The sequence below is a fragment of the Gorilla gorilla genome, chromosome 3 (assembly GCF_029281585.2).
Source record: "Gorilla gorilla gorilla isolate KB3781 chromosome 3, NHGRI_mGorGor1-v2.1_pri, whole genome shotgun sequence".
NCBI classification, from domain to species: Eukaryota; Metazoa; Chordata; class Mammalia; order Primates; family Hominidae; genus Gorilla; species Gorilla gorilla.
This window is the reverse complement of record NC_073227.2, coordinates 57,494,541-57,519,243: the sequence shown is the minus strand read 5'-3', so window position 1 is coordinate 57,519,243 and position 24,703 is coordinate 57,494,541. Positions and strand designations below refer to the sequence as shown.

At 34.3% G+C, this 24,703-nt stretch overlaps 1 protein-coding gene across 1 annotated transcript; it reads right to left on the bottom strand.

Annotated features, from left to right (window-relative positions):
- Positions 1-1,187: 1,187 nt before the first annotated feature.
- On the bottom strand, positions 1,188-24,467 carry LOC101135980 (UDP-glucuronosyltransferase 2A3). Its single transcript, XM_004038752.5, has 6 exons — positions 23,709-24,467; positions 17,987-18,135; positions 5,362-5,493; positions 3,888-3,975; positions 3,279-3,498; positions 1,188-2,823 (listed from the first exon to the last, which is right to left on the bottom strand). The coding sequence occupies exons 1-6, from the start codon at positions 24,421-24,423 to the stop codon at positions 2,544-2,546; spliced, it is 1,584 nt and encodes a 527-aa protein (XP_004038800.5). The 5' UTR covers positions 24,424-24,467; the 3' UTR covers positions 1,188-2,543.
- Positions 24,468-24,703: the final 236 nt, after the last annotated feature.

Below are 24,703 nucleotides of genomic sequence, written 5' to 3'. Positions count from 1 at the left end.
AAAAGCTGTGGTTTCTATAAGTGATTTAAGTTCGGTAACAGAAATCAGACCCTTTGGATGTCCCCTAAGGAGCCAGAAAATTAGACCACATTTCACTCTCCTTTCACTCCTGTGGGAAATGTGATGACTAAGGATATTTTTTTCCTGATTGTGTAATGCTGTACTGGCTAGAGAAGGATCTATAGAGAGTGTATAATACAACACTTCTTAAGATATTTCAATAAAATTCTTCTTGGCTTTGCTCTTTTCTGGGGTGCTGTAATCCTTTCACTGGTTTCTGGGATTATCACCATGGCAATTTGGTCTATATGATGTTGTTAAATCTCTTTCTGCATGGGGAAACAGGGACAGGGCATTCTCACTCTGCCACCTTTAAAACAACAATTTTGCCACCACACCATGTGCAAATTTTAAAGACTATGTGATGAAAATATGGGAATTTGCTGTTAGTTGTTAGGTCTAGAAGTGAGATTCTAGGTAATTATTAAAAATTCCTTTGAGATTTCCTTTGTTTACAATAATTGATATAATTTAAAAAAACAAAAGTGATATTACCAGAAAATTTCTGAAATAAGATGAGATCAAATAGCATTGGTTTGGTGACTTTATATCATTTATTTGACCTTTGTTGGATACTTAGAATGTGTTATTTAATTTATACACTTTAAAATTTATAACACACACATATAGGATTGTAATTTAATTTGCATCTCATCACACTATGCTCAACCTAAAGTGAACATGGTCCAAAGGTTTGTTAATAGATTAGTAGTGTGAAATTTAGAATATTTACGCTGGGAGCTTCTTACAGGGAAGACAGAACAAACCTGGGTAGGCTCCTGGTTAGAAATTGCTGGTTAAGATAGCACATACTACAACGGCAAGGCCAGTTGGATTCTGATTGCAACTGATCTCAAAAGTCAATGCCAGATTGATGAAGTAGAGTCTTATGAGCAACAGCTATCCAGAGGCAGAGAGTCCCATGTACAATGAACGTCCATCCTAAAAAGCTCCAGAGTGTTAGCAGGCTCCACTCCAGAAATGGCTTCCCACCTGTCACAGCATGTTAATCAATTACTGTGTTTAATTACAGAGAAAAGATGAGGCTTAAAACAGATATAATCAGCTTTTCGTAGATTATAATAATATTGTAAAAGTCAAAAAACATATCAGTGTAAAAACTTAAGAAACTTTCAAAACAGTAAACAATTTTATTTATATTTATTGTATACATACACAAGAAAAATACTTATATTTATTTTTATATCATCATTTTAAAATTGAAATTAATTTGTAGATATACCTAATCAACATCTGTAAGAATTTCAAAATTTTCAAAAAGCCAGATGAGCCAATTTATTTATTTAAAACTATCAATAGGCATATCACTAAGATTTTATGACAGTAAAAAAATGAAAAGATTAACATATTTGCTTATTAGTGTAAACATTATTACACTATATTTAGCTTTGTGTAGAGCTTTACATATCAAAATATTTAATATATAATACTATTTGTTATGCAGGTTTTCTAATACCTTAAATTTTTACTATGTAAGCAATTATTTGATGAATTTACAATTCTTGAAGATTGAGACTGAAAAGCAGTTCACTGATCTTACTTTCAGAACAAGCATCTCTTTATTTTTCTACAGTAAATTATACTTTTGATTATAGAGATAAGAATTATGAGTATTCATCATTTTTAAAGAATAAACATATAAATCTTCTTTATTAAGTGTACTATCAAATAAATTTTATAAACTCAGTAATTATCACCATATATTTCAAATGGTTACTAGTCCCAGAAATAATCTGTTCACCTTGAATATCTTACTGACATTTTCTCTATGTGAGAAAAAAAAATAGTTTCTTTTGTTATTTGATGGCAATCATGACAAAGGTCTTTTTATCATCAAGAAAACAGAAAAAAATATTGGTTGAGTGATGGCAGAAATGTAGGCCATGACATCTAGATGAGGTCTATGGAAATACAGCAAACTTTTCTAAGCGTAATGCCATGTCATCATTATTAGCAATTTATTTTCTGAGATCACTGATGCTGGCTATGTAGGAGGGCTTATTTAAATTGAAAAAGAAACATCATTATGTTTCTCATAGCCAGCTAATCTCATAGAACACTTACCTGATTTGTGTGGTTTACTGAATTTTGTGAATTTTACGTTTTTTACTTCTTTATATACATGTGTTTGGGCACACATCAGGAATCATCATATTGCATGTCACCCTATCACAAGGTTATAGAAGTAATGACATCATCAAAACAGTCATATCAGAAATAGGAAAATTTAGATGTATTCATGTCCTTGTGTCACAAAGTGAGAAGAGAGAGTAAAGACACCTAGGAAAATACAACGAAAGAATGAGATATACTCACAACTTCATGATCGTGGAATTCTAGGCTATATAGGTAAGATAAAATAACAGAATAGATAACATGAAAATAGCAAGGTTTTCACCAAATTCTATGTGGCTGGAATTAACAGGATTACCCCATCAGGTCTTTCTTGAATTTGGAAAGATCTATTCCCTCTTTTCTATCTTTCTAGTTTTATTAAATTTTTGACAGGAAAATAAAAAACATTTTGTGAACAAGAATATAGCAGTTGCCACACAGGCCAGCAGGAACCCAATCACATCTATAGAGTAGTGCTGGAACCAGGTGAGGTCATGGGCAGCTGATCGCAGGTGCTTGGCTCCTTTGTGGCGCATGACAAACTCGATCCAGAAGACTGCTCGATCTAGGGGCTTTACAGGTTGATCATGGTGAATTCTTGATAATCTCATAGCATTCTCTTTATAACTGGAAGGCAAAAACACACATAGAACTTAGAAAGTTGTAGTTTTGTTTTCATAAAAGACAGGTAGATAAACCGTAGTATATGTTATGCAAGCCAAGAACTTGTTCAGTAAAAGATTGATTCTGGTTGTGACATGAATATTGTTGGTTACATAATATTAAACAGATATAGTGGAGAGACTGAAAAAGAGTATATTCTTAACAAAATGGGGTAAAATTAAGATGTGAATAAAAGCTTAGTAAGCCAGTTGTTAACTTAAACCTAATATTTCCGTGAAGAAAGTTTGACACTCTATGAACTACAATTTCCACAACTATTCCAGTAACAAGGTGATGAATGACTCAATATTGTGGAGTAAAATCCCTTAACATGTCTACCAGGATGATATTTAACATTTTCTGGTATAATGTATAACATAGTCAATGTTAGATCAGTCTGTACAAGCAGTAGTACTTACGAGGAATCGGTAATGACTGTTCTCAAAGCCCTCAGTAAATCTTCGCTTGTCATAGTTTTGAAGTTTATTTCTACAGCTGCTCCTTTGGCCTTCATGTGAGCTATGTTATCAAGCTGATCACCAAATATGGGAACTCCCACCATAGGGACCCCATGGTAAATAGCTTCATAGATCCCATTCATTCCACCATGAGTGATAAAAGCTTTGGTTTTGGGATGACCTAGTATGTAAATTGGATGAGAAATGGTGAGATATTTTATTCTAAACTTTTAAAATTATTTAAAGACTACAGATGGGAATTACGAGATAACTCACTGAAGCGTACAGCACTTTCTTTAGAAGGTGAGCACATGGAGCATTGCTACTAAAGATCATTTCTATCTTCAGAAAAATAGGCATTAATTCCTTCTGAATTTCCTGTCTCTCTCACCTTAACAATAGAAAGTGTGAATCTATACAATTTTAGTCAATCCTTTAATTATATCTGCTTCAAAAGAGTAAGTAAAATAAAGTTTTATAATTTTAGATCTTTGCTGAATTTGCTTGCTGTTTAACATTTATTCATTTTTTCCTCATCTAGTTCATATTTTTACTTTCTCATAGACCTACCAAGAAGATCATTCTGGGGTATCCAATCATACAGCCGAGTATTGGCTCCTAATGTGGATGGTTTTTTTCCTTTGTACCTCCATAACACCTACGGAAGAAACACATGTATTTCACAGAGTGAACCACAGGATATTAGCATTCTAAGGATGTAGATATAGTTATAAATTATAAACTCATTGTACTTCAGGTGATGGTTGAGACAGGGGTGTGTAGAGCTACCACGTAAAGACTGAAAGATATAGTAGGATGTTTTACAAAGATCTTTTAAAATAATGTGTACCAGTTGCCTATTAGGTATGCTATTATTATTTTATTATCAATTAAAAATATTTGAGAATGAGAATACCAGTGAATATTTAAAAAAATAATTCAGCAGTGGCGAATCTATTTTTATATAAGAATTAAAAATTTTATAAGTACCTGATCTGTGTGTCATTTTAACTCATGGAGCCAATCTCATTCTACCATCAAATTTACAGTTCCCTGCAGATAAAAATTTGCTTTCAATTATGTGTGTCTTTTGGATAATCGGGTGTCTTTTCTTCTCTATTTCCTTCCTGGCCTCTTTCTTCTTATATTTAATTGTTTTATTGAAGAAAAATGAGCTAGAAAATTACTTATGTTCCACTGTTCAATGATAAATTTTCTTTGAGATTGTACCTTTTTTTTACACAATTTTTCTTTGTTGGACACCTATACAAATTTTATACATCTGAAAACAAAGAATGGAATAGATGTTTCAAACTACTTAACAGATAATTTCATAATTAAAATTACAATATTTCAAATTCCTAATTAGTATGCTTGCCTTTATTGAGTTTGAAGTATTTTAGCTAAATATAAAATGAAATATCTTTTGGATAGTTTATATATAGCACTATCTAAAGTGTGAAATTCTAGAATTACAGTAATAATAAAGTTGAAATTAGTGGGGTATCATAAATAATTACATTACTTGAATAATTGTTACTATACTATAATTGTAATTGACATTTTACTTTTGAAACTTCTAATTATTTAGAAAGACTACATTAATCTGAGCTTTTATTTCTAAGCAAAACTACCCTGAATACAGTTTTTATACACACAAATATGAGAAGATATTCTTGAGATTGATTCCTCTTTATATTTTTTTATATCAGTTTTCCTTTTTCTGGTCCTTTGAAATAATACATGTCAGAATTTTTTTTGGAATCATTGGCACACGCTTTTAGATTTCAAATCCTAAAATATAAGGTAGGGCTTAATTTATTATATCTATTTTATTATAAACAAATGACAATCAAGAAAGTTGTTTCCAGTAACAGCAAGACTCAGTAGGCAAATCATCAGTTATGCCCATGTACACTACTATAATGTTTTACAAATTTTGGTACCTGTTATGCTAAGTGGAAAGTGAGATTCAAGACCCAAATAAAACCACACTGTTTCATTATGTGAATAGCTGCTTATCAGGATTGGAGGTTTTACTGACCTTCTGTGGGATCTGGGCAAGGGCTGAAGCAATGATATTAGCCTTTTCTTCTGTAACATTTTGAAACAGTGACCCCAGAGAAAACACCACAATACCATCTTCCCCTGAACTCTGCACAAAATTTTCCATTTCCTGAAGATAAAAATTTATCTGCATTACAGAGGCATAATATAACAAAAATTAAAATAAAGGTTACTTACACTTCTAAAATAAAGACTTGAGAAATTATTAATGTGTAGTTATATTCTGTCCCTATATGCTGACACACAGAACTATCTAGTCTCTTTAAAGGACAGTCTATGTATAAAACATATGGCTTAAATACGTAATCATTCATACTAGAAAAGGCGCACAACCAAAACAGTATGCAAAAAGTTTCAGTAATAAGCACATCTCTTTTCATGTCTGTGTCACGTAGACACAAAATCATAAAACCAAAATAATTTGCTAAAATATAAAATTATTATTTGAGGACTGACATCAGCGAGATGGTGGAATAGAAGACCTCCAGCATCAATCGCTCTTAAAAGTACAACTAGCAACTATTCAAATATAAAAGCACTCTGAAAGCACCAGAGCTCAGAAGAAAAGTGAAAAATCTTATGGGTTCATGGAAATTAAAAAATCCATGACCAGAAAGAAGAAAGATCATTGTGCCGCATCACCCCATTCTCCAAACCAAAAGAGCATCACTAGCAGAAAACTTCCCTGTACCTGCAATTACACAGGTGGAAGAAAATAGTTGCAACTGGACATTCAATCTCCATATCAGTGTGTGAATCACTGTGAGAAGCCTTCTTTGTTCCATCCCACAGGAGGTATTAGGAGTGTCAGAAGGGCTGAACCACCTGAGTTGAATTGGAAGCAAAGAGCAGAAGCACTAATCACAGCAAATGGCAAACAGATCTTGGCAGATGCTTTGTGGTCCTATCAGCAGGGAATTCACTGATGAGGACCTAGCCAGCACTACAGTAGTACAGGAGGCACAATCCAAGGGAAGGCTAGAATCTTTGGTCAGATTTTACAAATATCCCAGGGGATCATGCAGAGCATTTCTCTGACTCAGAAACAACTATCAGATTAGTAACTAAGTTCCAGTTATTTCTTAAGCCTTCCTCAACCCAGAAATTACTACAGGTTTGGGTTTAAGTTCTGGCACAGCATTATGTTTTCATGGTCATGATAAGTCTTCCCCAGACAGGAAAACAACAGCATGGAAGAGATTTAGCTCTATTGCACTATTTAGGTTCTGCTATTAACTATAAGCTCTCCTCAGAACAGAAAGAATCATCAGGGCAGTGATTCAGCTCTGATATTAAGCAGTACACATTTAACACCACTGCATATCACCTTAAAAAGCTGAATCAGGTGGTTATCTTTTTAAATATGTAGACATCAATATAAAGAGCAAGTATTGTTAAAAAAAAAAACTGGGAAGTATGACATCTCTAAAATAAACCAATAAAGTTTCAATAATGCACCAAAAGATTTGAAAATGCTTAAATATCCGACATCAAATTCACAATAATCTCTTTGACAAGTTCAGGAATCACATAAACTATAAATAAAAAAACAAAAGAAACTTGGAAAATAATGCAGACATAATATTAGACAATTGAGGAAGAAATCCGAATAATAAAGAGGAAAGTCTACAACAATGAACACACACATCAAAAAAGTAGAAAGATCTCAAATAAACAATTTATGATAACATCTCAAGGAATTATAAAAACAAGAACAAGGAAACTCAAAATTATTAGGAAAACAAGATATTTAGCAAAGATTAGAGCAGAAATAAACGAAATAGAAATAAAATACTATATGGAAACTCAGCAAAATATTGAGTTAGTTGTTTGAAGAGATAAAATCGACAAAGCTTTAGCAAGGTAACTGAAAACATAACAAAACGAAACAAACCAGAAAGACACAAATAAAATGGCAGATTACAAAGAGACAAAGCAAATCAGGCATAGAGGCTCATATCTATAAACCCAGCATTTTCAGAGACAGAGGCTGAAGAATCACTTGAAGCCCAAAGATTGAGAATAGCTTAGTAAGAACCCATCTCTACAAAATTTGAAATAAATTAGCCAGTCTTGGTGGTGTATGCCTGTCTCAGCTACTCAGGAATTTGAGGTAGAAGGATTGCTTAAACTCAGGAGTTTGGGTTTCAGTGAGCTATAATAATGTCACCGCACTCCAGTGTGCATAACAAAGTGACATTTCATCTCTAAAATCTTAAGGATTCTTAAAAAAAAAGGGAAAAAAATGACACTAGAAATAAAAAGAACTGTAAAAGGCTTCTATGGACATGTATATGCCAATAAATGGAAAAATCTAGGAAAATAAACAAATTAGTGGACACATAAAATAGGACTGGATTATGAAGAAATAAAAACAAGGAGAAATAAATAATGAGGAAGAAATTTAAATCAGTAATAAAGTCTCATTAAGAAAGCCAGTGAGCTAAGGTCTTCACTATGAAATTCAACAAAATTTAAAGAATAATTAATAACACTTTTTCTCACTCTTCCAAACCATCAAAAAGTCAAAAAGGCAAAAATGCTTCAGTATCATCTTGTGAGGCTAGTATTACCCTGATCCCACACCAGACAAGGAGGTGTGTATGTATGAATATATTTGCTTCCAGAGGAAGAATCCGGCAGCAATATTTGCTGTTCTGCAGTATTTGCTGTTCTGCAGCCTCTTCTGGTGATACCAGGCAAACAGGGTCTGGAGTGGACCTCCAGCAAACTCCAACAGACCTGAAGCTGAGGGACCTGAGTGTTAGAAGGAAAACTAACAAACAGAAAGAAATAACATCAAAATCAATAAAAAGGACATCCACACCAAAACCCCATCTGTAGGTCACCAACATCAAAGACCAAAGGTAGATAAAACCACAAAGATGGAGATAAACCAGAGCAGAAAAGCTGAATGTTCTAAAAAGCAGAGCGCCACTTCTCCTCCAAAGGATTGCAGCTCCTCACCAGCAATGGAGCAAAGCTGGATGGAGAATGACTTTGATGAGCTGACAGAAGTAGACTTCAGAAAGTCTGTAATAACAAACTTCTCTGAGCTAAAGGAGCATGTTCTAACCCATCGCAAGGAAGACAAAAGCCTTGAGAAAAGGTTAGACAAATGGGTAACTAGAATAAACAGTGTAGAGAAGACCTTAAATGACCTGATGGAGCTGAAAACCATGGTATGAGAACGTCGTGACACATGCACAAGCTTCAATAGCCGATTCGATCAGTTGGAAAAAAAGATATCACTGATTGAAGATCAAATTAATGAAATAAAGCAAGAAGACAAGTTTAGGGAAAAAAGTGTAAAAAGAAAGGAACAAAGCCTCCAAGAAATATGGGACTATGTAAAAAGACCAAATATATGTTTGATTGGTGTACCTGAATGTGATGGAGAGAATGGAACCAAGTTAGAAAACACTCTTCAGTGTATTATCCAGGAGAACTTTCCCAACCTAGCGAGGCAGGCCAACATTCAGATTCAGGAAATACAGAGAACGCCACAAAGATATTCCTTGAGAAGACCAACTCCAAGACACATAATTGTCAGATTCACTAAGGTTGAAATGAAGGAAAAAATGCTAAAAGCAGCCAGAGAGAAAGGTCAGGTTACCAACATAGGAAAGCCCATCAGACAAACGGTGGATCTCTTAGCAGAAACCCTACCAGCCAGAAGAGAGTGGGGGCCAATATTCAACATTCTTAAAGGAAAGAATTTTCAACCCAGAATCAGATATCCTGCCAAATTAAGCTTCATAAGTGAAGAAGAAATGAAATCCTTTACAGACAAGCAAATGCTGAGAGATTTTGTCACCACCAGGCCTGCCTTACAAGAGCTCCTGAAGGAAGCACTTAACATGGAAAAGAACAACTGGTACCAGCCACTGCAAAAACATGCCAAATTGTAAAGACCATCAATGCTATGAAGAAACTGCTTCAATTAATGGGCAAAATAATCAGCTAACATCACAATGACAGGATCAAATTCACACATAACAATATTAACCTAAAATGTAAATGGGCTAAATGGCCCAATTAAGAGACACAGACTGGCAAATTGTATAAAGAGTCAAGAACCATCAGTATGTTGTATTCAGGGGACCCATCTCACATACAGAGACACACATGGACACAAAATAAAGTGATAAAGGAAGATCTACCAAGTAAATGGAAAGAAAAAAAAAAAAAAGCGGGGGTTGCAATCCTAGTCACTGATAAAACAGGCTTTAAACCAACAAAGATCAAAAGAGACAAAGAAGGTCATTACATAATGGTAAAGGGATCAATTCAACAAGAAGAGCTAACTATCCTAAATATATATGCACCCAATACGGGAGCACCCAGATTCATAAAGCAAGTCCTGAGAGACCGACAAAGAGACATACAACAATATTGGGAGACTTTAACACCCCACTGTCGTTATTAGAAAGATCAAGGAGACAGAAGGTTAACACGGATATCCAGGACTTGAACTCAGCTCTGCTCCAAGCAGACCTAGTAAACATTTACTAAACTCTCCACCCCAAATCAACAGCATACACATTCTTCTCAGGACCACATCACACTTATTCTAAAATTGACCACATAATTGGAAGTAAAACACTCCTTAGCAAATGTAAAAGAACAGAAATCACAACAGTCTCTCAGACCACAGTGTAATCAAATTAGAACTCAGGATTAAGAAACTCACTCAAAACTGCACAACTACATAGAAACTGAATAACCTGCACCTGAATGACTACCGGAGAAATAATAAAATGAAGGCAAAAATAAAGATGTTCTTTGAAACCAATGAGAACAAAGATACGAAGTACTAGAATCTCTGGGACACATTTAAATCAGTGTGTAGAGGGAAATTTATATCACTGAATGCCCAGAAGAGAAAGCAGGAAAAATCTAAAATCGACACCCTAACATCACAATTAATAGAACCAGAGAAGCAAGAGCAAATACATTCAAAAGCTGGTAGAAGACAAGAATTAACTAAGATCAGAGCAGAACTGAAGGAGATAGGGACACGAAAAACCCTTCAACAAATCAATGAATCCAGGAGCTGGTTTTTTGAAAAGATCAACAAAATAAATAGACCACTAGCAAGACAAATAAAGAATAAAATAGAGAAAAATCAAATAGACACAATAAAAATGATAAAGAGGATATCACCACTGTTCACACAGAAATACAAACTACCATCAGAGAATACTATAAACACCTGTATGCAAATAAACTAGAGAATCTAAAGAAATGGATGAATTCCTGGACACATACACCATCCCAAGACTAAACCAGAAAAAATTTGAATCTCCGAATGGAACAATAACAGCCTCAGAAATTGAGGCAATAATATCCCACAAATCAAAAAAAGTCCTGGACCAGATGGATTCACAGCTGAATTATATCAGAGGTACAAATAGGAGCTGGTACCATTCCTTCTGAAACTATTCCAATCAATAGAAAAAGAGAGAATCCTCCCTAACTCATGTTATGAGGCCAGCATCATCCTGATACCAAAGCCTGACAGAGACACAACGAAAAAAGAGAATTTTAGACCAATGTCTCTGAGGAATATCACTGCAAAAACCCTCAATAAAATACTGGCAAACCGAATCCAGCTGCACGTCAAAAAGCTTTTCCACCATGATCAAGTTGGCTTCATCCCCGGAGGCAAGTCTGGTTCAACATCCACAAATCAATAAATGTAATCCTTCACACAAACAGAAACAACGAGGAAAACCACGATTATATCAATAGATGCAGAAAACGCCTTCAACAAAATTCAACACCCTTCATGCTAGTAACTCTCAATAAACTAGGAATTGACGGAACACATTTCAAAATAATAAGAGCTATTTATGACAAACCCATAGCCAATATCATACTGAGTGGGCAAAAACTGGAAGCATTCCCTTTGAAAACTTGCACAAGACAAAGATGCCCTCTCTCACCACTCCTATTCAACACAGCATTGGAAGCTCTGGACAGGGCAATCAGGCAAGAGAAAGAAGAAAGGATATTCAATTAGGAAAAGAGTAAGTCAAATTGTCCCCGTTTGCAGATGACATGATTGGATATTTAGAAAACCCCTTCATCTCAGCCCAAAATCCCCTTCAGCTGATAAGCAACTTCAGCAAAGTCTGAGGATACAAAATCAATGAGCAAAAATCACAAGCATTCCTATACAACAATAACAGACAAACAGCCAAATCATGATTGAACTGTCATTCACAATTGCTAGAAACAGAATAAAATACCTAGGAATCCAACTTACAAGGGATGTGAAAGATCTCTTCAAGGAGTACTACAAACCACTGCTCAATGAAATAAAAGAGGACACAAACAAATGGAAGAACATTCCATGCTCATGGATAGGAAGAATTAATATCATGAAAATGGACATACTGTCCAAGGTAATTTATAGATTCAATGCCATGCCCATCAAGCTACTGATGGTTTTCTTCACAGAATTGGAAAAAACTACTTTAAAGTTCACATAGAAGCAAAAATGAGCCCGCATTGCCAAGACAATCCTAAGCAAAAAGAACAAAGCTGGAGGCATCATGGTACCTGATGTCAAACTACATTACAAGGCTGCAGCAACCAAAACAACATGGTACGGGTATCAAAACAGATATACAGACCAATGGAACAGAACAGAGGCCTCAGAAATAACACTACGCATCTCTAACCATGTGATCTTTGACAAATCTGACAAAATCAAGAAATGGAGAAAGGATTCCCTATTTAATAAATGGTGTTGGGAAAACACGCTAGCCACATGTAGAAAGTTGAAACGGATCCCTTCTTACATCTTATACAAAAATTAATTTAAGATGGATTAAAGACTTAAATGTTAGACCTGAAACCATAAAAATCCTAGAAGAAAACCTAGGCTATACCACTCAGGACTTAGGCCTGGGCAAGGGTTTCATGACTAAAACACCAAAAGCAATGGCAACAAAAGCCGAAATTGACAAATGGGATCTAATTAAGCTAAAGAGCTTCTGCACAGCAAAAGAAACTACCATCAGGGTGAACAGGCAACCTACAGAAGGAGAAAATTTTTGCAATCTACCCATCTGACAAAGGGCTAATATCCAGAATCTACAATGAATTAAACAAATTTACAGGAAAAAAACAAACAACTCCATCGAAAAGTGGGCAAAGGATATGAACGGACACTTGTCAAAAGAAGACATTTATGCAGCCAACAGACACATGAAAAAATGCTCATCATCACTGGTCATCAGAGAAATGCAAACAAAAACCACAATGAGATACCATCTCATGTGAGTTAGAATGGCGATCATTAAAAAGTCAGGAAACAACAGATACTGGAGAGGATGTGGAGAAATAGGAACGCTTTTACACTGTTGGTGGGAATGTAAATTAGTTCAACCATTGTGGAAGACAGTGTGGGGATTCCTCAAGGATCTAGAACTAGAAATACCATTTGACCCAGTTATCGCATTACTGGGTATGTACCCAAAGGATAGTAAATCATGCTACTATAAAGACACATGCACACATATGTTTATTGTAGCACTATTCACAATAGCAAAGACTTGGAACCAACCCAAATGTCCAACAATGATAGACTGGAGTAAGAAAACGTAGCACATATACACCATGGAATACTATGCAGCCATAAATAAGGATGAGTTCATGTCCTTTTGAGGGACATGGATGAAGCTGAAAACAGTCATTCTCAGCAAACTATCACAAGGATAGAAAATCAAACACTGCATGTTCTCACTTCTAGGTAGGAAGTGAACAATGAGAACACATGGACACAGGGCGGGGAATATCACACACCTGGCCTGTTGGGGGCTGGGTGGCTGGTGGAGGGATAGCATTAGGAGAAATACCTAATGTAATGATGAGTTGATGCGTGCAGCAAACCAAAATGGCACATGTATACCTATGTAACTGACCTGCACATCCTGCACATGTACCCTTGAACTTAAAGTATTTTATATATATATATATTATATATGTGTATATATAATATATATATAAAACTTAAAGTATTATATATAATATATATATAATACTTTAAGTTTTATATATATATTATATATACACATATATAATATATATATACACACACACATATATAGCATAGATATCATCACCAAAACAGTATGGCAGTGGCATGAAAACAGATACATACACCAATGCTATATAGAATAGAGATCCACAAAATAAATTTATGAATTTACTACTGCCATAGTATGGATATTTGAGCCCTCCACACTTCATGTTAAAATTTGATCCCCAATATTGGGGGTAGAATCTAATGGAATGTGCCTTTGTCATGGAAGCAGATCCCTCATGAATAGATTAATCCTCTGCCTGGGAGGTGAATTTTTACTCTATTAGTTCCCAGAAGAGCTAGTTGTTTTACAAAACCTGGCACTCCCTCACATCCCCTCTTTATGATTTCCTCTCTTGCCATGTGACCTTTGCATATACCAGCTCGTGTTTGCCTTCTACCACAAGTGGAAGCATCTTGAGAACCTTACCAGAGGCCAAGCAGAAGTCAGTGCTGTGCTTCTTGTACAGTATGCAGAACTATCATTCAAACAATTCTATTTGATATATAAATTTGCTAGTCTCATGTATTCCTCTATAACAACACAAATGGAGGAAGATAGCAGCTAACTGACTTTTGACAAAGGTGCCAAGAACACATAATAGAAAAAAGGCAACCTCTTCATTAAATGGTGCTAGGAAAACTGCATATCCACATGCAGAAAATGAAACTAGACCTCTATCCCTCACCACATACAAAGTAAGTAAAAATGAATTACAAAGTTAAATATAAGGCCAAACATTATACAACTACTAGAAGAAACTGTAGGAGGAATGATTTGTGACATTGGTCTAGGCAAGGATTTTTTGGATAGGACTTCAGAAGCACAGCCAACAAAAGGAAAAGTAGATAAATGGGTTATATCAAAGTATTGAGCTTGTGCAGAGAAAATGAAGCAAAGAACAGGGTGAAGAGACAATTCACAACATGAAAAATATTTGCAAACTATGAATCTGACAATGAGTTACTATCTCAAATGTACATAGAAGTCACATCAGTCAATAAAAATAAATTACTAATTTGATTAAAAAATAAGCAAAAGACCTGAATAGACATTTCTCAGAAGACTATCAGTGACTAAGAAGTATAATTACAAAATGCTCAAAATCACTAATCATCAGGGAAATGCAAATCAAAACTACAATGAGATATCACATCACCCCTGTTATGGCTATTATCAAAAGGCAAAAATAACAAGTGCTAGCAAGTATGCAGAGAAAGAAGATCTTTTATAAACTGTTGAGGGAAATGCAAATTAGTACAATTAGTAAGGAAAACAGTATGGTAGTTCCCCAAAAAATGAAAATAGAACTACCATATTATACAGCATTTCCATTACTGGGTGTATATTTAAATAAACTAAGAAGTCATAGAGATATCTGTCCTTCTATGTTTACATCAACATTATTCATATACCCAAGGGATGAATCAACCTAAACATCCATTAATAAAGAAATACATAAAGAAAATATGGAAAAAATATACATATATATATGTCCATTCCATTGGATATATATACACACATTTGAAAATATATGTCTATCTCTCTCTCTATATATATATTTTTTTAATGAAATGGATATGTATATTGTGTGTGTTTATATGTATAGATATATATTTCTATTCCATTATATATATATCCACTCCATTAGATATATATAAGCTTTATTTCTATTATATATTAACCTTTTTATAGCTCAATAGCGTTCCACTGGAGATATATATATATATATATATTTTCCAATGTGTATATATATCCATTTCATTAAATATATATTGGAAAAAAAAGAATGAAATCCTGTCATTTGTAGAAACATGAATGAACCTCCAGGGCATAATGTTAACTGAAATAATCCAGGCAGAGATAGCATGGTATCCCTTATATGTGGAATCAAAAAATTTATTCATAATAGAATTAGAGAGTAGAATTGTGATTACTAGAGGTTGAAGAGATAATAGGGAGGGCAATGAGAAATGGTGGATCAATGGATCCAACGTTATAATTTGGAAGAATATGTTCTGTTATTATATTAAGTTGTTGGGTAACTATAGTTAATAGTAATGTATTACATATTTCAAGATAGCCAGAAAGGAGGTTTTTGAATGTTATCACCACAAAGAAATGGTAGTATTTAGATGATGGGTTTATTAAGTATCTTGATGTAATTATTACACAACATTTAAATGTATTGCAATACTACAGCATTTCTCTTAAACATGTGCAATTATTACATGTCAAATTTAAAAAATAAAAATAAATATTTAGTGTAAGACAGCCCTAAAATATATCTCAATTAAACTTGTAAAATTATCAGCACAAAAGCTTTTACCTAATAAATTATTACTGTATGGATCTAACTTTTTTAAAAATATGACTTCTATGATTGTTTCTATGAGTGTGTGTTTGTGTGTGTGTGTGTGTTTGTGTGTGTGTGTAAAACTGGGAGTGTAGGAATAAAGGGTAGAATGGCATGGGAGATTACCTAGAGAATGATGGGAATTGTCAGCTCTCCTTCTGTATCTCTATTTTAGATACAGATGCCATGACTTAAGAGAGCTTGGTTTTCTGGTATAACTTTCCTGGTAAGTAAAATGATATTAATAATTAATAAATAAAATCATATTCATCAATACACATCTTACTATAAAACCAATAATTTTTCTGGAAATCCTACTGGCTCTGAAACCTTCCTTATAGGATTTTGATTATATTTCCATAAAATGGGAAATGAGGGTTTTCTTTTCACTCTGTAGTGATAGGCAAACCCAGTATTGTTACCATAGCTATTGTGGTAAATTCTTATAATTTTATGTTGTCTGGCTATGCATTTAAAATATAAGTTGAATTTTCCATACCAGAAGCAGGTCTTAGTCAACACTGACACCGTTTAAAATCTTCCACCTCCTTCCATTTCCTCAATGTGTTCAGTCAGGATTTTTACTTACACACTGCCTCCTGGTAACCACCCTATAGGACAACTAGACACAGCCTACTTGGGTTTGAATCACTGATCAGATTCTGTGTAGATATGCCAAAGTGACTACCTTTCAGTCTCAGAATGCCTCCATGGAATTTGTGCCTGCTTGCATTAAACCTACCAATTAGAGTTCCCCATTGGAAACCCACCTAGGTAACACCCTGGATCCCAGTTAACATTTTGGCACATAGATCCCTCACTCTCTTTCTTGGTCTCCATTCATTGGTTGAATGTGCTTTTCCCAGAGAATTTTCTTCTTCCCAGTGGCCTTACAAGGGATGCTGAACTCTTTTCTCTAGAAATGGTCAAAGAAGACTGTTTCTGTTATTTTATGTGTTTGGTTAAGTTTCTCCCATGTTTTCTCACTTGACCAACACAAATATAACATCTGGCCTTGTCAGGGTTTCCTATAATGTGGTTACTTTTGTAGAGATAAAGAAGACATAGGTCATACAAGAGACACAGTGGTGTCTTCCAGTGTAAACAAGTTCCCTATAAGAACAATCTTGGTATAGATTGCACACTTAGGCATTAGGCTGTTCATCAGAATAAAAAGTATCCCATAAGAGGTAGATTATGAACATCCATGACTAAATATCCTAGAACCTTGTCAGGTCAAGGCTAGAGCTAATAGCCACTTTTGGGACAGTGAACTCAAGACATATTTACAAAACTATTAAAAAACTATAACAACTATTACTCACTTTTACTTCTCAATATTGTTTCTTTCAACATTCCTTGAACTATAAAGTTTTTCCTCTGATGATTTAGGAATATAGTATACAATTTTATTTTCACTCCAAAAGAAACCTGCAGGCTGCAAAATTATTTCTATGAGCTCTACTTTGTCCTGATAACTATCAATATTTAGATTTCTGTCCACAGAGGTTGAAACCTTGTTTTTCTCAAATGGCTTTTATTAAACCTCACCTAACATTCTCATGAGCTCAAAGTGGATAGTCACAACACAGAATTCATCATATAAATCACAAACAAAATGACTTCTAAGCACTTATTTGAGTAAAAGTCATCACTATCATTAAACACTTAAACTTTCCATTTATTGAAATTTTCTTTTATTTCTTGTCTTCATTACTTATTTTCTCTCACTCACCAACTCCTGTGGAATATATCCAATATGTCTCATGAAAATATGCTTATTTCTGTACTATCATGACAAATATTCTTGTTCATAAGCCCAATTTGATTGTGAGAAAGGCTAGAGCATTCTTTTTAGTGATCTTCATGGCTCCAATTCCCTATTAATTCAATTTATTATCCAAACTATTGTAATACTAGTATTTTAAAATCCATTCTAATCATGATATTCTTCTGCCTACTTTCTCAATATAATACCAAAAAGACATATAATCACCTATAAGAGCCCCTGTGGCATGGAAAATAAATATGGAGCTGCAAACAGATGACATTCAACATCATCCTTCTATAACTAAGGTTGTAATCTTTCAAAGGAAAACAAGTCATGTCATAAAGTACATAATATTCCTTAATACAATAAATAGTCCTACCTTAGGCAAAGCTTTGGCAGGTTTACAGTGCAATCCCCCAACAAACTCAAAGTTAGGTTGGTATGGTTGAGGAAATTCAAAATCCCAATATGTTCGTATTAGCCATATCTCAGCTTTTCCCACAGTCTCACATAATGTAGTGGGCCTTCCTCAATAAAAGAAATAACAGAATGAATTAACATACAATTCAAATAAAAAATTGTATCACTAATTTTTCAGTAAGCTATTAAGAAAAAAATAAGTTTAGGTCCTCTAGAACAACATGGCTTTTAGATGTCAAATGGAAGGGGGAATTAATGAAATAATAAAGAAGAAAAAAGAAAGAAAGGAAAAAAGAAGGAAGGACAGAGAAAGAAAGGAGGGAAGGAAGAAAGGAAGGAAGGAAGGTTGGAGGGAGGGAAGGATGGAAAGAAGGAAGGAAGGAAAGAAGGAAGGAAGGAAGGAACAAAGGACAGATGATTATATTTAAGTGTATTTTCACAACTTAAAGACACAAATCCAAAATGCAAATGAATTTATTACTCATTTCTTCCTCTGCAAGTGAATTGCAGATGATAAATGAGTACCACAATATCTTCACCAAATAACATCTCTGTATTTTCTAATCTATAGTCAGGGGTATATCTTTCAATAATCCCACCAGGATCAGTTACCTTTAACTTGCTGTATTGCATATCATTACTTTAATTAATAGGCTACTGTTTTATTAGGAGAAATTCCTTTACTGATTCTTACCCATGACAATATTCTTTTTGGGTTGTGAAGCACCTATGTACATGCTATGATAATCATACACTTACTTTAGTGTTTCTGTCAAATGATGTGTTTTGAAGGAAAACACATTTTCAAGATTTAATTTTAGGTTTTTAATCAGAAGAATGGCTAACTACAAATAACTAAGTAATTAGTATCTCTTTACAAAAACATATTTTGCAAGTGATAAAAAGATAAACTCCATAAGAGAATTTGTTTCTCTTTAAAATTCTAATCAAAGTTGGTGGTGTTATACATCATAGTGTGGAGAGCCTCTTTTTAAGGTCATCACATTTTAATGTTTGAAGTTTTTTCCTAGGTCATAAATCCAAACGCCTTGAATTTGATAGTGAATAAATTTTACTGAAGATACTCAGTTTGAAGTTATCAGAAATTAGAATAGAGCCTTCTCTCAGCTTCCAAGCAAGTGCATTTATGTCCTATAGATTTGTTGTTTTCTGTGCCTCACATGCCGCCTGCATTACCAACTTGTAGGTGATATTAATTAATATGATATTAGGTCTCATTTAAGAAAGACTCAGTTTTAAACAATTGGAGTCATTCAATGTTTAAAGGATAAATACACAGTAACAAGGATAAAGATGATCAAAGGAAAGAAAATTAAATTTGCTTTTTATACTAATAAAATAATTTCACATCTTATTTGAAATGCCATACACACATATCTTGGAGATATTGCAAGACAAGTTGCAGTTCATCTCAATAAAAGGAATATGCCAATAAAGTGATTCACACAAATTTGGGTCCCAGGACATATAAAAGTTATGTTAACCATACCTTGTAGGCTATTAGCTGTGCAATATCATCACGTTTAAAAAGCAATGCACATATCTTAGTTAAAAGTATACCTAAAAAGTGCTAATAATAAGATGAGTCTTCAGCAAGTGAGGTTTTTTATTTTTATTTTTTCTGGTGTAGGGTCTTGCCTCAGTGTTGATTACTGTTGATTGATCAGGGCGGCTGGACAATTTTTAAAATTAGACAACAATGAAGATTGTTGCATGAATTGACTCATCTTTTCATGAAAGATTTCTCTGTAGCATATGATGATGTTTCACAGCAGTTTACCCATAGTAGAATTTCTTTCAAAATTTGAGTCCATTCTCTCAAACCTTGATGCTGCCTTATCTACTAATTTTGTGTAATATTCTAAGTCATTTGTAGCCATTTCAACAATGTTCATAGCATTTTCACTCGGAGAAGATTCCAACTCACAAAACCAATTTCTGTGTTCATCTATAAAAAGCAACTGTTTAAAAAGCACCTCCTCACCGGTTTTACAGGTTTTAGTTTTATCATGATATTATAGCAATTTAGACAAACCTTCAGGCCCACTTATAATTCTATTTCTTTTTTCATGACCACCCCATCCACAGTTAATTCTTCACATGATGTCTTCAATCCCTCAAAATCATCCAGGAGAGTTAGAATCAAATTTTTTCCAAACTCTTGTTAATGTTAATATGTTGACTTCCTCTCATGAACCATGAATGTTCTTAATGGAATCTAGAATGAAAAATCCTTTTGAAAAGGTTTTCAATATACTTTCCCCATTAGTAAGAGCTATAGCCTTACAAAATATATTTCTTACATAAGACTTGAAAGTCAAGGCTATATGATCCATGGCATGTAAGATGGAGGTAATGATAGCAAGCAGGCAAACATTAATATCTGTACGTCTTAATCAGAGCCCTTTGGTGACCATGTGAATTGTCAATGAGCAGCAATATTTTGAAAGGAATCCTCTTTTTTGAGCAATAGGTCTCAACAGTGTGCTTAAAATATTCAATAAGCCATGTCATATACCGATGTGATATCATCCAGGCTTTGTTGTTCCATTGATATAACACAGGCAAAGTAGATTTAACATAATTATTAAGAGTACTCGATAATTATTACAAAAAGTAAATGGGCATTGGCTTTACCTTTGTCATCAGCTGCATTAGCCACTACAAGAGATTCAGCCTGTTTTTTTGTAGCTTCAAAGAAAAGCATTGACTTCTCTTCTCTAGCTATGAAAGTTTTAAATGGCATCTTCTTCCAACAGAAGGCTGTTAGGTCTACATTGAAAATCATTTGTTTACTGTAGCCGCATTTACTGAGTATATTAGCTAAGTCTTCTGCATGACTTCCTATTGCTTCACATTGAACTTTTGCATCATGTAGGCAGTTTATTCCTGTAAACCTCATTAGTCAACCTCTACTAGCTTCAGTCTTTTTTCAGCACCTTCCTCTCCTCTCTGAGGCTTCATGCAATTGAATAGTTAACGCTTTACTATGTATTAGTTTTTAGCTAATGCCAAAACCTAAGGTGATGTTGTGGTTGGTTTAATTTTTTTTCTTTTCTTTTTTTTTTTTTTTTGGTAGTGGTTTTGCTCTGTCACCTAGGTTGGAGTGCAGTGGAGCAATCATAGCTCACTGCAGCCTTGGACTTCAAACTTCTGGGCTCAAGCCATTCTCCCACCTGAGCCTCCCAAGTTACTGGGATTACAGATATGAATCACTGCAGCTGGCTAGCTAATTTGATTTTCTCCCCAGACAACTAAAACTTTCTCCATATCAGCACTGATAATGGTTATTTGTTCTTATCATTTGTACGTACACTGGAGTTGCACTTTTAATTTCCTCCAAAAACTTTTCCTTTGCACTCACATCTTGTTTAACTGTTTGGTGCAATGGTGTAGTTTTTGGCCTGTCCCAGGCTTTTTTTGTTGCTACAAAGGAATAACTGAGGCTGTCTAATTTGTAAAAGAAAAAGGTTTTTATTTGGCTCACAATTCTTCAGGGTATACAAGAGGCATGGCACCAACATCTGCATCTGGTGAAGACCTCTGGTTTCCTCCACTCATTGAAGAAGATGTTGGGAGCCAGCAAGTGCAGGGATCAGATAATGCGAGATATGCAAGAGAAAGAAGGTGGATGTTCCTGGCTCTTTTTAATAATTATCTCTCCTGGGACCTAATAGAGTGAGAACTCACTCACCCATTTCCCCAGGGAGAGCATTAATGTACTCATAAGGAATCTACCCTCATGACCCTAACACCTCCCATCAAGCCCCACCTCCAATATTGGTGATCAAATTTCAACACGGGATTTTGTAGGGTCAAGCAAACCATATCTAAACTATAGTACTCATTAAACTTATTCCTTTATATTTTTGGTTTAAATTGAGAGACCTGCTACTTTTCTTTTCACTGGAACATTTAGAAGTCATTGTATGTTACATTACTGTGTCTCAGGGAATAGGGAGGCCTAAGAAGAAGTGGGATGGGGAAACGAATCAGCAGAGCAGTTAGTAAATGCACAACATTTATAATTAAGTTTGCTGTCTTATACTGGAACACATCAAGGTGCCCCCAAGCTAATAAACATATAACCATCAAGGAACACTGATCCCAGATCACCGTAACAGATATAACAATGAAAAATTTGAAAAAGCATGATAAATGCCAATATGTGATAGAGTCAAAAGTACACACTTGCTGTTGGAAATATTAAGGCAAATTGATTAGCTTGATTCAAGGTTTTCAAAAACCTTTAATTTGTAAATTGCAATTTTTGTGAAGGACAATAAAGCAATGTATAATAAAATGAAATACACCTGTGCGTAAGCACTTATGGAAATAAATCCATGAATTGAAATTGACTGATATCCCTTTTCCTATAGTTGTTTTAATATATACTCTTGATTTAGACTCACGATAGATAATTCTATAAAATACATAATAATCAATAATTTAGTAAGTCGGACCTACATAATAAATCTAGTTATTAAATGAATTTCTTATATATCAAGCTGCTCCATGATTTTTAAAGAATTGTTGGGGACTTTCTGAATACATGGCCAGAACCTACTTTTGTTTATTGGAAAATGCTCTTTCACCCCTTTGATAACACTTTTGTTTTATTTTAAATTTCAATCTTGTCAGGGGGCTTTTACTATAATCCTATTTTACCAAAATTTGCCAGTGACCTCTACATAGCTGTACCCCTTTAAATTCATAACTGAATGTAGACTTGAGGCCAAGATCTTTGTATTGTTTACCTAGATCCATAAAGCCTGGTAGGCTATCTGCAGCTAGGCACAGCTCACAGAATGGAAAATTATTTAAAGCAAATCAATACATGTAAATTTAAATCATGTCTAAGGCTAAGGACATTTGAAGTGGGATCCTCTGAATATTAGTTCTGTGAAACAGTCTATGCATAAGAATTCATTGGAATACATTAAACAATATTTTAGTGTCGAATATAATTGTACCTTTTTTCATGTTTCTACATAATTCTCAAACATATTTGGATAAAAACATGTCTTGCATTGACCAGCTCTGATCACAACTATATGAAAATTGCAAAGCAAAACACCTTTTTATCAGTAAAGCAAAGAAATAAAAATAAGTCAAATAGGTGTATATCAGTAAAGTAAAAATTCTACTATCTTATGCCCCACAAGACCGTAAGTCTTTTAACTTTTTATAATATTTTTTCAAGTTTTTGTGAAGTAATCACCTAAGAAATTAAAGAATTCTAGAAAATGTTCAATTTAATGACTCTTGAAAAATTAATTCAAAGAAGACATTCTGAAGATTTTCTTAAATACATGATGAGACAGAAAATAATGATTAACATTTTATTTCAATAGAAATGCTATAAAATTCAGATTAACAATCAGTGATTCTCAAAAATATGTGATGTCGATTTGCGCTATTTGGAGGAAATACAAAATATAATCTCTTAGTTATTGATGATCATTTTTAAGTATATTACTGGTATTAAGAAAGTAGGTTATCTTACGCTTAGAACAAATATACTTTCTTTATGAAAAACAGCTACAACATTTTCTAAAAAAACTCATTGACCTGCATATATATGTCATAGACAATGTATGACAATTTTTAAAAATATTTCTTTTGATAACTAAATTAAAAATAAAACAAAAGTGTCTTACCTAATGCCTTACTATAAAACTCTTCCCAAAAATGATAGTCATAATCTTGAATCCAGAAGTGGAAGAAAACTGAAAGCATTGAATTTTTTACTCTTTCCAGAAAGGTCATTCTGTCTGTTAGTCCTGTCATAGGCACAGGTACATAGGAAAGTGGAGCTGGAAGTTTCCCACAGCTTCGCTCCATATTGCCTCCTACAGAAATTCTAAGTGTGAGCACAAAAGGGACTGCAAGCAACTCAGCCATCAGGTCTCCACAGGGAATCACAGGGTCGATAAGCATTACATCGTAGTTGGTTTCCTGTAGCTTCTTCATAAGCGTCTGATTGTAGATAAAGCTCTCACACATCATTTTTAAAGTTCCTCTTATTTCAACAAAAAAATCATTTAATTTTATAACTGATTGCCAGGTTGGTAAGCCTGGCAAGACATTCAGAGCTAGGTCAACAAATATTTCAGTTTCTTCTGTTCTGTCCTGTGGCATATGGACCACCTCAAATTTCAATGCAGAAGGCTTCCTGTAGTCAACTAACACAGGCTTTGAGTGAGTCAACACTGTTACCTCATGGCCCCTCACTATGAGCTCTTCTAGAATGACCTTGACATTAAGCCAATGGCTCATGTCACAGGGCCACACCAGGACTTTCCCACAGAATCCACAGCCAACACAGAAGAGCTGCAGGAGCAGAAATACCAAAGCTGACTTGTCAGACCTCATGATGGCAGTTCCCTCACACACTGATCTGCAATGGTTTTGTAGTTACTAAGCAAGGAGTTGAAATGACAATGTAGGCACAGAAGTTAAACATTAATATTTTAAGAGTAAAGTTCACTGGTGGTTGCCAGTTTAACATGTACTGAAGGTACCAAAAAAATGCAATGTATCAGGGAAAATTTGTTCCAACCCTCTAGAACTTAGAAATAAAATACATAAATATACTTTTATTACCTGGATTGATGATAAAGAAAAAAAATTTTCAAGTCTTTAGATTTAATAA

Excerpts from the sequence above, each read along its gene's own strand:
- LOC101135980 (XM_004038752.5), bottom strand. The coding sequence starts at position 24,423 with ATGAGGTCTGACAAGTCAGCTTTGGTATTTCTGCTCCTGCAGCTCTTC. Across the intron at positions 5,494-17,986 it reads CTGCCAAAGCTTTGCCTAAG|GAAATGGAAAATTTTGTGCA; the intron begins GTAGGACTATTT and ends TTTTATCTTCAG. Across the intron at positions 3,499-3,887 it reads ACCCCAGAATGATCTTCTTG|GTCATCCCAAAACCAAAGCT; the intron begins GTAGGTCTATGA and ends TTTACATACTAG.